This window comes from Glandiceps talaboti, chromosome 1, assembly GCF_964340395.1.
Source record: "Glandiceps talaboti chromosome 1, keGlaTala1.1, whole genome shotgun sequence".
Lineage (NCBI taxonomy): Eukaryota > Metazoa > Hemichordata > Enteropneusta > Spengelidae > Glandiceps > Glandiceps talaboti.
The window spans coordinates 35,792,224-35,809,552 of record NC_135549.1 but is presented as its reverse complement, the minus strand read 5'-3'; the positions used below and the strand labels follow the sequence as shown (position 1 = coordinate 35,809,552).

The 17,329-nt window shown below is 32.6% G+C and overlaps 1 protein-coding gene across 3 annotated transcripts in view; it reads right to left on the bottom strand.

Annotated features, from left to right (window-relative positions):
- Positions 1-17,329, bottom strand: part of LOC144436680 (D-beta-hydroxybutyrate dehydrogenase-like) — an 86,639-nt gene that overhangs the window by 48,733 nt on the left and 20,577 nt on the right. For all 3 annotated transcript variants that reach the window (XM_078125528.1, XM_078125544.1, XM_078125536.1), the window contains exon 3: positions 7,009-7,133. In XM_078125528.1, the coding sequence (XP_077981654.1) occupies positions 7,009-7,133 (125 nt within the window). The remainder of the gene's footprint in view (positions 1-7,008; positions 7,134-17,329) is intronic.

The window sequence follows — 17,329 nt, the reverse complement described above, 5'->3', positions numbered from 1 at the left end:
TGTATCACTTGCTATTAGGATATTGGTAATTGTATCACTTGCTATCAGGATATTGTTAATTGTATCACTTGCTATCAGGATATTGGTAATTGTATCACTTGCTATTAGGATATTGGTAATTGTATCACTTGCTATTAGGATATTGGTAATTGTATCACTTGCTATCAGGATATTGGTAATTGTATCACTTGCTATCAGGATATTGGTAAATGTATCACTTGCTATCAGGATATTGGTAACTGTATCACTTGCTATCAGGCTATTGGTAATTGTATCACTTGCTATCAGGATATTGGTAAATGTATCACTTGTTATCAGGTTATTGGTAACTGTATCACTTGCTATCAGGCTATTGGTAATTGTATCACTTGCTATCAGGATATTGGTAACTGTATCACTTGCTATCAGGATATTGGTAATTGTATCACTTGCTGTTAGGATATTGGTAATTGTATCACTTATTATCAGGATATTAGTAACTATCACTTATCAGGATATTAGCAACTGAATCACTTATTATCAGGATATTAGTAACTATAACTTATAAGGATATTAGTAACTCTCACTTATTATCCGGATATTAGTAACTATCACTTCTTATCAAGATATTAGGAACTATTACTTAATATCAAGATATTAGTAACTATCACTTATTATCAAGATATTAGTAACTATCACTTATTATCAAGATATTAGTAACTATCACTTATTATCAGGATATTAGGAACTATCACTTATTATCAAGATATTAGTAACTATCACTTATTATCAAGATATTAGGAACTATTACTTATTATCAAGATATTGGCAACTGTATCACTTATTATCAGGATATTAGGAACTATCACTTCTTATCAAGATATTAGTTACTATCACTTCTTATCAAAATATTAGTAACTATCACTTATTATCAAGATATTAGTAACTATCACTTATTATCAAGATATTAGTAACTATCACTTATTATCAGGATATTAGGAACTATCACTTGTTATCAGGATATTAGGAACTATCACTTCTTATCAAGATATTAGGAACTATTACTTATTATCAGGATATTAGGAACTATCACTTATTATCAAGATATTAAAAACTATCACTTATTATCAGGATATTAGGAACTATTACTTATTATCAAGATATTAGTAACTCACTTATTATCAGGATATTAGGAACTATTACTTATTATCAGGATATTAGTAACTCACTTATTATCAGGATATTAGGAACAATCACTTATTATCAAGATATTAGGAACTATTACTTATTATCAGGATATTAGTAACTCACTTATTATCAGGATATTAGTAACTATCACTTATTATCGAGATATTAGGAACTATTACTTATTATCAAGATATTAGTAACTATCACTTATTACCAAGATATTAGGAACTATCACTTATTATCAAGATATTAGTAACTATCACTTACTTTCAGGATATTGGTAATTGTATCACTTATTACTAGGATATTGGTAACTGTATCACTTGCTATCAGGATAATGGTAATTGTATCACTTGCTATTAGGATATTGGTAATTGTATCACTTGCTATTAGGATATTGGTAATTGTATCACTTCCTATCAGGATATTGGTAATTGTATCACTTGCTATTAGGATATTGGTAATTGTATCACTTGCTATTAGGATATTGGTAATTGTATCACTTGCTATCAGGATATTGGTAATTGTATCAATTGCTATTAGGATATTCGTAATTGTATCACTTCCTTATAGGATATTGGTAATTGTATCACTTGCTATCAGGATATTGGTAATTGTATCAATTGCTATCAGGATATTGGTAATTGTATCACTTGCTATCAGGATATTGGTAATTGTATCACTTGCTATTAGAATATTGGTAATTGTATCACTTGCTATCAGGATATTGGTAATTGTATCACTTGCTATTAGGATATTGGTAATTGTATCACTTGCTATTAGGATATTGGTAATTGTATCACTTGCTATCAGGATATTGGTAATTGTATCAATTGCTATTAGGATATTGGTAATTGTATCACTTCCTTATAGGATATTGGTAATTGTATCACTTGCTATCAGGATATTGGTAATTGTATCACTTGCTATCAGGATATTGGTAATTGTATCACTTGCTATCAGGATATTGGTAATTGTATCACTTGCTATCAGGATATTGGTAATTGTATCACTTGCTATTAGGATATTGGTAATTGTATCACTTGCTATCAGGATATTGGTAATTGTATCACTTGCTATTAGGATATTGGTAATTGTATCACTTGCTATCAGGATATTGGTAATTCTATCACTTGCTATCAGGATATTGGTAATTGTGTCACTTGCTATCAGGATATTGGTAATTGTATCACTTGCTATTAGGATATTAGTAATTGTATCACTTGCTATCAGGATATTGTTAATTGTATCACTTGCTATCAGGATATTGGTAATTGTATCACTTGCTATTAGGATATTGGTAATTGTATCACTTGCTATCAGGATATTGGTAATTGTATCACTTGCTATCAGGATATTGGTAATTGTGTCACTTGCGATCAGGATATTGGTAATTGTATCACTTGCTATTAGGATATTGGTAATTGTATCACTTGCTATCAGGATATTGTTAATTGTATCACTTGCTATCAGGATATTGGTAATTGTATCACTTGCTATGAGGATATTGGTAATTGTATCACTTGCTATTAGGATATTGGTAATTGTATCACTTGCTATCAGGATATTGGTAATTGTATCACTTGCTATCAGGATATTGGTAAATGTATCACTTGCTATCAGGATATTGGTAACTGTATCACTTGCTATCAGGCTATTGGTAATTGTATCACTTGCTATCAGGATATTGGTAAATGTATCACTTGTTATCAGGATATTGGTAACTCTATCACTTGCTATCAGGCTATTGGTAATTGTATCACTTGCTATCAGGATATTGGTAACTGTATCACTTGCTATCAGGATATTGGTAATTGTATCACTTGCTATTAGGATATTGGTAATTGTATCACTTATTATCAGGATATGTCTAACTATCACTTATCAGGATATTAGCAACTGTATCACTTATTATCAGGATATTAGTAACTATAACTTATAAGGATATTAGTAACTCTCACTTATTATCCGGATATTAGTAACTATCACTTCTTATCAAGATATTAGGAACTATTACTTATTATCAAGATATTAGTAACTATTACTTATTATCAAAATATTAGCAACTATCACTTATTATCAAGATATTAGTAACTATCACTTATTATCAAGATATTAGTAACTATCACTTATTATCAGGATATTAGGAACTATCACTTATTATCAAGATATTAGGAACTATTACTTATTATCAAGATATTAGGCACTATTACTTATTATCAGGATATTAGTAACTATCACTTATTATCAAGATATTAGGAACTATTACTTATTATCAAAATATTAGTAACTCACTTATTATCAAGATATTAGGAACTATTACTTATTATCAAGATGTTAGGAACTATTACTTATTATCAAGATATTAGGAACTATTACTTATTATCAAGATATTGGCAACTGTATCACTTATTATCAGGATATTGGAAACTATCACTTACTATCAGGATATTGGTAACTATCACTCATCAGGATATTAGTAACTCTCACTTATTATCAGGATATTAGTAATTCTAACTTATTATCAGGATATTAGGAACTATTACTTAGTATCAAGATATTGGTAACTGTATCACTTATTATTATAAAGGATATTGGAAACTATCACTTATTATCAGGATATTGGCAACTGTATCACTTATTATCAAGATATTAGTAACTCACTTATTATCAAGATATTAGGAACTATCACTTATTATCAAGATATTAGTAACTATCACTTATTATCAAGATATTAGTAACTATCACTTATCAAGATATAAGAACTATCACTTATTATCAATATATTAGGAACTATTACTTATTATCAAGAAATTAGTAACTATCACTTATTATCAGGATATTAGTAACTATTACTTATTATCAGAATATTAGTAGCTATTACTTATTATCAGGATATTGACAACTGTATCACTTATTAACAAGATATTAGTAACTCACTTATTATCAAGATATTAGTAACTATCACTTATCAAGATAAAAGAACTATCACTTATTATCAAAATATTAGGAACTATTACTTATTATCAAGATATTAGTAACTATCACTTATTATCAATATATTAGGAACTATTCCTTATTATCAAGATATTAGTAACTATCACTTATTATCAAGATATTAGGAACTATTACTTATTATCAAGATATTAGTAACTATCACTTATTATCAGAATATTAGTAACTATCACTTATCACGAAATTAGGAACTATTACTTATTATCAAGATATTAGTAACTATTACTTATTATCAAGATATTAGGAACTATCACTTATTATCAAGATATTAGGAACTATCACTTATTATCAAGATATTAGGAACTATTACTTATTATCAGGATATTGGTAACTGTATCACTTATTATCAGGATATTGGAAACTATCACTTATTATCAGGATATTGGCAACTGTATCACTTATTATCAAGATATTAGTAACTCACTTATTATCAGGATATTAGTAACTATCACTTATTATCAGGATATTAGGAACTATTACTTATTATCAAGATATTAGAAACTATTACTTATTATCATGATATTGGTAACTATCACTTATTATCAAGATATTAGTAACTATCACTTATTATCAAGATATTAGGAACTATTACTTATTATCAGGATATTAGTAACTATCACTCATTATCAAGATATTAGGAACTATTACATATCAGGATATTAGGAACTATTACTTATTATCAGGATATTAGGAAATATTACTTATTATCAAGATATTAGGAACTATTACATATCAAGATATTAGGAACTATTACTTATTATCAAGATATTAGGAACTATTACTTATTATCAGGATATTTGGAACTATTACTTATTATCAAGATATTAGGAACTATTACTTATTATCAAGATATTAGGAACTATTACATATCAAGTTAGGAACTATCACTTATTATCAGGATATTAGGAACTATTACTTATTATCAAGATATTAGGAACTATTACATATCAAGATATTAGGAACTATCACTTATTATCAAGATATTAGGAACTATTACTTATTATCAAGATATTAGTAACTCACTTATTATCAGGATATTGGCAACTGTATCACTTATTATCAAGATATTAGTAACTCACTTATTATCAGGATATTGGAAACTATTAATTATTATCAGGATTTTGGTAACTATCACTTATTATCAGGATATTAAGAACTATCACTTATTATTAAGATATTAGTAACTATCACTTACTTTCAGGATATTGGCAACTGTATCACTTATTATCAGGATATTAGGAACTATCACTTCTTATCAAGATATTAGTAACTATCACTTATTATCAAGATATTAGGAACTATTACTTATTATCAAGATATTAGTAACTATCACTTATTATCAGAATATTAGTAACTATCACTTATCACGAAATTAGGAACTATTACTTATTATCAAGATATTAGTAACTATTACTTATTATCAAGATATTAGGAACTATCACTTATTATCAAGATATTAGGAACTATCACTTATTATCAAGATATTAGGAACTATTACTTATTATCAGGATATTGGTAACTGTATCACTTATTATCAGGATATTGGAAACTATCACTTATTATCAGGATATTGGCAACTGTATCACTTATTATCAAGATATTAGTAACTCACTTATTATCAGGATATTAGTAACTATCACTTATTATCAGGATATTAGGAACTATTACTTATTATCAAGATATTAGGAACTATTACTTATTATCATGATATTGATAACTATCACTTATTATCAAGATATTAGTAACTATCACTTATCAAGATATTAAAAACTATCACTTATTATCAAGATATTAGGAACTATTACTTATTACCAGGATATTAGTAACTATCACTCATTATCAAGATATTAGGAACTATTACATATCAGGATATTAGGAACTATTACTTATTATCAGGATATTAGGAACTATTACTTATTATCAGGATATTAGTAACTATCACTCATTATCAGGATATTAGGAACTATTACATATTATCAAGATATTAGGAACTATTACATATCAAGATATTAGGAACTATTACTTATTATCAAGATATTAGGAACTATTACTTATTATCAGGATATTAGGAACTATTACTTATTATCAAGATATTAGGAACTATTACTTATTATCAAGATATTAGGAACTATTACATATCAAGATATTAGGAACTATCACTTATTATCAGGATATTAGGAACTATTACTTATTATCAAGATATTAGGAACTATTACATATCAAGATATTAGGAACTATCACTTATTATCAAGATATTAGGAACTATTACTTATTATCAAGATATTAGTAACTCACTTATTATCAGGATATTGGCAACTGTATCACTTATTATCAAGATATTAGTAACTCACTTATTATCAGGATATTGGAAACTATTAATTATTATCAGGATATTGGTAACTATCACTTATTATCAGGATATTAAGAACTATTACTTACTTTCAGGATATTGGCAACTGTATCACTTATTATCCCTAAAAGATACACTGATGGACAGTTTTAGGCAGTTTAGAATTTAGAGAGAGAGAGAGAGAGAGAGAGAGAGAGAGAGAGAGAGAGAGAGAGAGAGAGAGAGAGAGAGAGAGAGAGAGAGAGAGAGAGAGAGAGAGAGAGAGAGAGAGAGAGAGAGAGAGAGAGAGAGAGAGAGAGAGAGAGAGAGAGAGAGAGAGAGAGAGAGAGAGAGAGAGAGAGAGAGAGAGAGAGAGAGAGAGAGAGAGAGAGAGAGAGAGAGAGAGAGAGAGAGAGAGCCTGGCCTCTATGTGAAATATACTTGTTTTTCAATATAAGCAATGGTTAGTAAAACAATATAACTTGTTAAACACTAACCTGCATTATTGATAAGTACATCAACACCTTCGGGATGAATTTCTTTGAGTTTCTTGTACAGTTCTTCAATATCTTCAGGTTTTGAGAGATCAGCAGGAATATAATGCGCACCACCTTTTGTAGGCCTGGAGTAATTTTAGCGGAAAAAATAATTTAGTAAACTTTGAGTTGTGCATTTTGAACATCAAGTTTTCACTATCACTATAGCGATACATGGTATAAATTATGTTCACAATCACTATAGCAATACACATGGATTTGTTTCGCCAGTGGAGCATGGAATAAACATGTGCAGAAGGACATAACAATCGACCAGTATAAAAAGGTGATTCCTTACCCTTGCTCTGGAATGCCATGTTTAAAGAAACTGATAGGTGTTCAAAAGTACATGTGGAAATATTGAAATATTCGATGTGAAATGTGAATGTTCGAAGCAAGCTAATTAGGTATTAGAGAACAACAACGATACCTAGGTGTACACAAGGACATGTAACTGTGTTGAACAAATGCAATGAGGAGATACGACACTCTGAACTAATTACCTGTTTGAAACGACGGCACATGTACCCTCTATATACGTAATTACCGATTTGTTTTTGTAATTTAAACCATATAAATGTTGACATCAAAAATTGCAAAGTAGTATTCAAAGTGATCTGCATGTTCCGCGAAAGGTTAGTTATTAGTGCCTTGGACCCTATTTTGCATATGACTGACTGACTGTATGCTTGGAGGTGGAGAAAATATAAACATTCCCTATCTGGGTTGTTCACATGCAAATGCCGCATATTTGAATAATCATGAGTGACACACAATCTAATCAGCTGTTTGCAGGAGAATTTGTCTCATTTTTGAAAGTTTTTTTCATTCTATGAAACAAACAGATTGATTTTCAACTAATTTGTGTATCAAGTTACCATCCTACGACATTCACAAACAATTTGTACATGATACATGACCTTCGTGTTTCTTGGAGCACAGAAAAAAATGCTGAAAAACAAGACCCAGAACCTAGTGCTCTGTACAGCAGTTTGACTTTCCTGCATTTGCATAGATTAGCCATAATCCTCTTTATATAGGGCAGTTCTGTGTTTAAACTGAATGCCTTCCCTTAAGGACAGTCTTGGCGTATTTTTTCCTACTCTTAATATTTGCTGGAATGCAACACATCTTGGCTTTAGTACATGATATACCCCTGAATTGGCAAAAAGGTATGCCAAACTATAAGAAATCTGAAAGGACGTTGTGATATCAATCCAAGTTAGGGTTTGAAATGATATTATTCAAATTTACATTTACCCATGCATACCAAACAAATGTTAGGGGTGCTTATTTGTATCATTTGAACATAATGAACATTTGTTTAGAGTGGTCATTCTTTGATGGAATCACTGTATTATCTATATCAAATCTGCACATTACATTAAAATTCCAAACTTGGAAAAGAAAGTAGGAAGCTGCATATACTGGAGTTGAATGCAATGCTTTCTCGTCTTGCGACGAATCTGAAAATAATCAGAAAACCCATGTCTTCGTAATGAGTGAAAAAGCTGAAATTTAGAGGAAATGATCGTCACTGATGATAGTTTACCGAACAACAGGAAAGTGCCAATACACAAATCAGAGGCATAGTATTACAGAATTACACGTATGTGATGTGACGTGATCAAATATTCATCGGATTATTACCAAAACCTAATCAGTTCTGGCCATTACCCTAAGGAACATGTCTATGAAATTTTGTTTGAATCGATGCAGCCGTTTTTCGGAAATGGTGATACAGACACACACACACACACACACACACACACACACACACACACAGACACACAGACTTCATCAGTATATTATCACCTTTATTTTATAATCACGCATGTTATGTGCACTGCATTTATGTGTGTATGCAGCAGTACAAGGTGTGCCGTACACACATCATATACACAAGCATGATAGGCAATGAAAGCAACCAACTCACTAGTTTATTGTTTACAAGACTTTGCCGAACGACTAGGAATAATCATTAATTTACAAGTTGCTAAAATTTACACGAAGTTGACTTAAAAACAGAAAGGGGCATTGCAAATATTTTGTAATGCATGCGTAGTCCGGATTGTTTGTCTTGCTTTCAAGAGTTGATTGCTTTTATTTTGATACAATAACATGTACCACTGACACAGTCAATATAAAAAGACACAACAATGATATTGTGCCTACCTGGAAAATTACATACATCGCGGCGAAAACACGTTCATATGGACATAGCACAAATGCACAGTGCAGTGAATAAACATCATGCTCCCACGTCAAAAATCAAAACAAAATAAATAAATAAATAAATAAAACAAAAAATTGCACTGTAAGACTGCCTAGCCATAGTTCTCTTCAGCATGTTCAAATTTTATTTTATTTTACGAGACAAAAATAGTGGTAGACAATAAACGGCACCATGACACACTGTTTTGGGTAGTTTTTTGAAAGATTACTTGACTTGACCTCGTTTCCTACCCCAATATGAATTAGCACTTACGATTTTATGTGCATTTCATCTGTTTCTATTTCAATCGTGCACAATTAACCAAAAAACACAACACTCTAAAAAATACTGGTATACACACTATACTTGCCCATCACAATAATAACCTTTACCGAGCCAGTAAGCATGTAAATATAATTGAGTTCCCTGACCAATTTATGAGTACACCACAATATGTACAGTTACAGATAATACTATATGGCAAGCGTAATTAGTAATTCATAAGTAAACATTACACAAAGGCTTAGAAGGCTTTTGTAACATGTGGGACCTTGACACTTTTCGTGAGCTGGTTGAGGTACCAAAGTTAGTCGAAGCACAGGCGATTAAGGGGACACATATTTTTGCGACTTTCTTGCCAATGCGCGTAATATTTAGAGGTATGAATGCAATTTCATTTATTTTTATTGCAAAATAAACATAATTACGAAAAAAATTATCAACCTTTGCATGTACACTTTAATGCTTGCCAGTTTGTCAGTTACTGGACTTCAAAATATGATTGACATTGCACAGAGATATATCACTAATCATGGTTTACAATTTAATCCTCAAAAAATGTGTCATCTTCGGTCGTTGCACACTTAGTCCTCATCCATATTGGTTACTGGATGGTGTAAGACTTGCTCAGTGTGACAGCGTGAATTATTTAGGGGTTACGCTTTAATGTTATAATCCAAACGAACACATTACGAATAGAATAAATGCATGCAGGAAGGCATTTTATGGATTTCAAAGTACTGGATTTAATAATTGTTCTTATAATAATAATATGTTAGTTTTAATACAATCATGTAGAATGCTGCTATTAGACCAGTTTTAACATATGGTATTAACTGTGTACATGTATCTAAATCATCTTAGAATGAGGCTGAAAAATACAGGCAAAAAACTACTTAAGGCTGCATTTGGCATTCATAAATATTGTAGAAGCACCCCCTTTCTGAATGCAATTAATGTGTTCAAAATTGAAACGTCAGTGGAAATCAACTCCCTTACACTGATGAAATCAATTTTTAGTAATAATTCTCGTGCACGTTGTTTTTACATGCATCTGAGTAATATGCATTATTGTGGCAAGCCGAAGGGACACACTGATTTACTGTCCCGTACACGGGCAATTTGTGTCAAAAATAATGTTTCATTTCTTCGCTATATGTTTGACATGCAATACTCTAAATCTGTCTTGAGAAATCTGAAAACATCTCGTATGTCAGATGGGCTGACGGACAGTGTCAGACAGCTTTTATATGCGAAGGATCCACAGAGTTGTCAAATTCTTAGCATGTTGTTGATGCCATTTTGACATATCATTTTGTATGATTGTAATGTATCGTGTTTTCTTTTTTTCATTGTTGATTTCTCTTCTTGTGAAGGCTTAATAAATAAATAAAAATGAATAAATAAATAACCTTTTACCATTTCGATGACATACCACCAATGACAACACACTGTTGTCGATATTTAGATAAGAACGAAACTATTCAGGAAGGCATCTAATACCATAGGATTTCAACTTGTGTATGAAAAGCAGATGGTTAACAGAATCAAATGCTTTCGAATAATCAAGGTAGAGTGAATCTACTTGTCTGTCTTTATTGAGTTCACTGCTTATAAAGTCAGTGTATTCCACAGGATTCGTGGTAGTTGATTGACCCTTGAGAAATCCATGTTGGCAAGAACTAATGGAACTCTCAACATGCACATATACTGATTGGAATACGACCTTTTCAAAAACTTTGCTGACTAATGGCAGTTAAGAAATAGGACGATAATTGGTGACATCAGATCACAGACCTGACTTAAATACAGGAACAACATATGCCTTTTTGAATAGCGATGGAAGAACTCCAAAATTTTAAGATTTGTTAAAAACGATTGTCAACCGTATACATAACTGAGATGCACATTTGTAAAGTATTACACCAGATACTCCATCAAGCCCACAAGCCTTATGAGGATCAGTTACTAACAAAATTTCCTCAACTTGTGTTGATGTTACAAAGATCTTATCCAATGAAAAGTCAACAAATGACTTACAATTTGGATATTTACTGATAACCTGATTAGAAAATATTGTTTGAAAGAAATCATTGAAAGCATTAGCTATGTCCTGGGTAGACTCAGCTATCTTTTCATTATAGGTGACGTGTGATGGAAAACTGTTGCTACGTTTATTGTTGACAAATGACCAGAAACGTTTTATATTATTACTGATGGAGTTCTGAATATCGATTATGTAATCACAGAAGACTGCCTTTTGCATCAACTTGACTTCAACTCCGAGGCGAGAGAAGTGGTCATACTCCACCTGTTGACTGGTTTTACGGAACTTGATCCATGCATCTTCTTTCTGTTTCAGTAAAATGATCATATCATTGCACAGATATATTTCATTCATAAAACTTGACAGGGTGTTTTGCATACAGCAGGACACCACTTCCCATTTCAAGGCATACCAATGATAAGGTAGGATGAAGCAACCATTTTCACTGAGGTAAAGAACTATATGTAGCAACATTGAAAAACGTTACAAGGAAACCCACCGACATATAAAACAGATTTAAACGGAATGCCCCGTAAAGGGCAAAGTTTTGATGGAATACAACAGAACATGTGCAATTAGTTATTTTTCCTCATTGATTGGTAATTGCCCATTGCTATAAAGATCATGATGTAAATATTTGTGTGTTGTCATTATTTCATTTGTTTTTGTTTTCTGTTGTGGTTGTTTGATATTCTTTGTGCTATAATGTTTTTCTTTGTTAAACTTTTGACAATATGTCTTGTTTACCTTTGATTATCTGCCTTACCCGTTTTTTGCCAGTTGAACGAATCTGACCAGTTGATTCTATTGCTCACAATAGACTCAAGTAATTCCCATCAGTGGGATTTCTCCTTCTGGAGAAAATATGTTAGTGTTTGTTTGAAGGGTTGGTGAGTATATGAGCAAGTGTTGCACAAGTGTATTAACTCTGATATTAGTGTTTGTTGGTAAAGTTGATGACTGTAATGTGTTTGAATGTCTGTTGTATCAGTAAGGATGCAAGTGTTGGTTTGTAAGGGTAATAATGAATATAGGAATGTCTGTTGCAGTTGTCTTCCTCTCCACCTGGATATCTTCAGTTAGTCAAGGCGAATCCATGACATACCAAAACAGGAAAGAAAAGAAATAAGAAAAAAGTGTAAATATTGAGATCATGGCTTGAAACAAAGCATCTTGCATTGTTACTCTTCATTTATTTCAATAAAAGTTGCAAAAATTATATGAAAGTTGTAAGAATTTGACATCCAACCAATTTCTAATCAAACTAAATTGCGTATGTGTGTGCATCATTTTGAATGTATGTATGTATGTATGTATGCATGTATGTATGTATGTATGTATGTATATTTATTTGAATGATTTTGGTCATTGAACCTTTAGGGCACAATGACCTATCTGTGTAATTACATATAGTTATGGAAACTCAGCTTTCAAAGATAATAAATGGCGTTATCAGATTTGACAACAAATTTTTCAATTAAAATAAAATTGTTGTTGATATGATATTGTTTGCCAAAGATTGGTGACAATGTAGAAAAATAATGTACAGTGAAAGTTGGTCGTGTATTGCACTATGCAGTTACATATGAAAGAAGATTTGATCATGATGGTTGAGAGTGCATCAGATTTGCAATACATTCATTTGAAGATGAAACATGAAAAAAAAATCAAGTGTTATATTTAAAAAATACCGCCAATGGCGTTGTCGCACAACTGTACAGTTTTTAAAAATGTTTATCCATATGGTAGTCCATGCTAACATTAAGTGTTCATTTGGTGAATGACTATGCAGTTGCCTATCCAACCATGTTGCTATCTTTGCGATATATGCTATCATTTGGCTGTTGCTATGGGTGTGGTCATGTTGTTAGATATATTTGCATACATTTCTGTATGTTTTTGTTCACTTGTGTATGAATTCCTGATATTATCTTTGCAATATAAGTGATCATTTGGCTGTTGCCATGGGCGTGGTCTTGTTGCTAGGCATATTTACATACATCTTTTGAATGTTTATTCAATTGTCTAGTAATCCCCGTTGTTATCTTTGCAATATATGTGATCATTTGGCTGTTGCTATGGGCGTGGTCTTGTTGCTATACACATTTGCATACATTTTTGAATGTTTATTCATTTGTCTTTCTATTCCTGTTGCTATCTTTGCAATATATGAGATTATTTGGCTGTTGCTATGGGCGTGGTCTTGTTGCTAGGCAAATTTACATACATTTTTTTGAATGTTTAATCAATTGTCTATTAATCCCCGTTGTCATCTTTGCAATATGTGTGATTATTTGGCTGTTGCTGTGGGCGTGGTCTTGTTGCTAGGCAAATTTACATACATTTTTGAACACTTACTCAATTGTCTATCAATCCCTGTTGTTATCTTTGTGAAATACACGACCGTTTGGCTGTTGCTATGGGCGTGGTCATGGTTGCTAGGGTATTTGCATACATATTTTGAATGTTCACTCATTTGCCTACCAGATGATGTTATTTGACCAAAATATACTGCCATTTGGTTGTTGCTAAGGGCGTGGTCATGGTTGCTAGGGCCAATTTTGTCAAAATGTTTTGGAGAAAATGTGCAGAATAACACTTTCTGAAACATCTCACCAAGTTTCAGACTCGGTGACCAAGTACTTTTTGAGATATAAGTTTTTGACCAAAATTGAACATTTTTACACCTAATTTGCATATCAATCATGGAATCATTGTATGCTTAATATTTCTTCATTCATACATCCCTAGATGCATTCCCATTAAATTTCAGCCCAATCTGCTCAGTAGTTTTGGAATTATAGATTTTCAACCAAAAAGACACATTTTTAGCCCTAATTTGCATATCACTGATGGAATCATCATGTCATGAACAAATCTTACTTTCTACCCCCTTAAGAATGTTCCCACCAAATTTCGCACCAATCTGCCCAGTAGTTTCTGAGTTTAAGTTTTTTGACCAAAAATCACATTTTTAGACCCAAATCACACACCTGTGATGCGATCATTTTGACTTGAACAATTTCCCAACTAGACACCCAAGGTAATGGACCCACCAAATATCATGGCAATTGGTTCAGTGGTTTTTGACTTTAAGTTGTTTACACACACACACACACACATCCACACACACACACACACAGACAGACAGACGCCGGGCGATCCCTATAGCACTACAGCAGTTGTGCTAAAAATTGTTTAAAATTAATTTTTAAACAATATTTTACCAGTTATGAATATGAGTTCATGATTTTAGATATGGGAAAGAGGTACATCGGTGATGGCAGGGCAATGGTATATGTAATCACCTCAACATGGTGTGCATAAAGATTACAAATAGTACACGGTAGGCCAAAAATTGATAACCTTGCTTACAAAAATAGTCAAAAGCTGTTATAAAATTTATGTAAGCTGTTGGTTTTCCGATTTAGGACATGTAACGACAGTGGCTTGGAGACTGTAAAAAAGTGGACACAGAGACTTATGTTATGTTATTTAAATTAAATATTAGTAATTTCCAATATTCAGAATGTGAGATGTGAGCAAAGTACCTGTCCGTATTGTACATGTTTTTTTGGACACATGTGGTTCTGGTAATCAGACCCAACTTGTGCTACCCCTACAAACTATTAGCATTTTTTGGGTAATTGAAGACTTGCTTACTAAATTTTGGATCTGGATGACAAGCTCAGTGTGGACTTCGGAAAGCAAGGGACATCACACACAGCGCAGTAGACTAAACAACAACAACAACAACTGTTCTTCTTTATCACACATAACGTTACTGTTATCCATCAAGTAAAAGAACAACCAAGCTTGGAAAATAATGAACTTACTTTGATTGTATATGACATTTATTACTTATACTACAGCCATATGGCAATGCTTCCTATTGTAATAAATTAAAAGTAGTCTAGTGCAAACATATTTGATCTGAGAGATCAAAATGGCATGCCTCACATGACGAGGTGCTGAACTTCTCCCCGGCTCCAGTGAGTGCCAAAAATGGCCAGTGATTCTAACGTAATAATCTCCATCTAACATTTTAGTTAAAATAAAAGTCATCATAAACACATGCAAAGCTGTATGATTACTTACCCAATGCTTTGAATATCACTGAAAAGGTTGGCACGAACGCTGTGATAACCTTGACACTTGCACGACTAACCAGCTAATGACCGCCGCTGAGGGTAGCCTTTAATTTCCTTGGCACACGTTGATGGGTGACGTACATTACCGAAAACCATTATTAACATAAATTGTTCATTAATATTCGTAGGATGTTTACCAAAACCTAATCAGTTCTTGCATTACCCTACGGAACATGTCTACCAAATTTCATTCGAATTGATGCAGCCATTTTTTAGAAAATGGTGACACACACACACACACACACACACACACACACACACACACAGACTTCGTCCCTAATATATAACCTTTCTTACGGAAGGTAAAAAACGAATTTAAATGTTTAATATGCCTTTCCTATATCTTTGAAAATGAAACATCAATATTTAGGATTTTAAAAAAACCCTGTAAGAGTAATGTAATAAAATAAGTAGTTGACTCACTCACTGGATCTACATTCTTACATACATGGTGTCATTTCCTTCAAGTTCAAGTCCAAAGTCTGCCTCAAGATCAAATACACATGACATTATAAAGACTGATTACGGCCTGCCTGGGTGCCTACTAAATGGCTTCACTTCCCCCTACCTGTTAGACTAAGCATGATCACTATAATTGGCATTACATTAAATGACCCGATTCATTCACTTCAAAGTCCACAGCCATAAGAACTATCATATCTCTGTATGATCAATATCTGTGGCAAGTTTCATCAAATTTGGCATAGTCTTGGTATAGGCCCTAATTGCCAAAGTTCATTAAACATGCAAATGAGTAATGAATTGACAGCACTTAATTTCTTTAACCCTTTGAACCCTAAAGGCCGGTATACCGGCCTATTGGAGTTTGACTTTATATCCGAAAGGCCGGTATACCGGCCGTATCGCCTAGCAATATAACAGCCAATCAAACAGCTCGTTACTACACGTGTTTGGCATCCAAACATAGTGATGACGTACAGTGCCGCCATTGTTAACGTCGCTGTGTATTACTTTATCGGACCTCGCTCTTCAAAAATGCCTCGTAGATGTATTACAAATGCTCAAGTGCTGCAAGATGTGTTGAGTTCGGATGAGGAAAATGTGCACGGTAACAATTATGGCCATGATAGTGATTTATCAAGTGAGCATTCTAGTGTAAACGGCGATTTCTGCCACGTTGATTCAGCTACTTCAAATGTTTCAGACGATGATAATTTAGACCTAGCACCTGTTGGCAGAGGGTGTGGCAGAGGGAGGGGGTCGTGGTAGGGGAGGTGGGCGTGGCAGGGGGTGTGGCAATGGAAGGGGACATACTGGAGCTCAAAGGAGAACATTTTTCCCTCCCCTATAGGTTGGACAGTCAGTTTTTATCATTTATTTATCATTTATTCATGTTTACACCTAAAAAAATATATACGGGCAGACAAATATGATTTCAGAAAGAATATGATATTTCGGAACAGTTACCCTGGGGAGCTCAGGGTATACGTCACGTTACGCTGGGGAGCTTAGGGTTCAAAGGGTTAAGAACTATCATATCTCTGTATGATCAATATCTGTGGTAAGTTTCATCAAATTTGATAGTCATTCTGGATGCATAACATGAGTTACAAACATAATATTATGCAA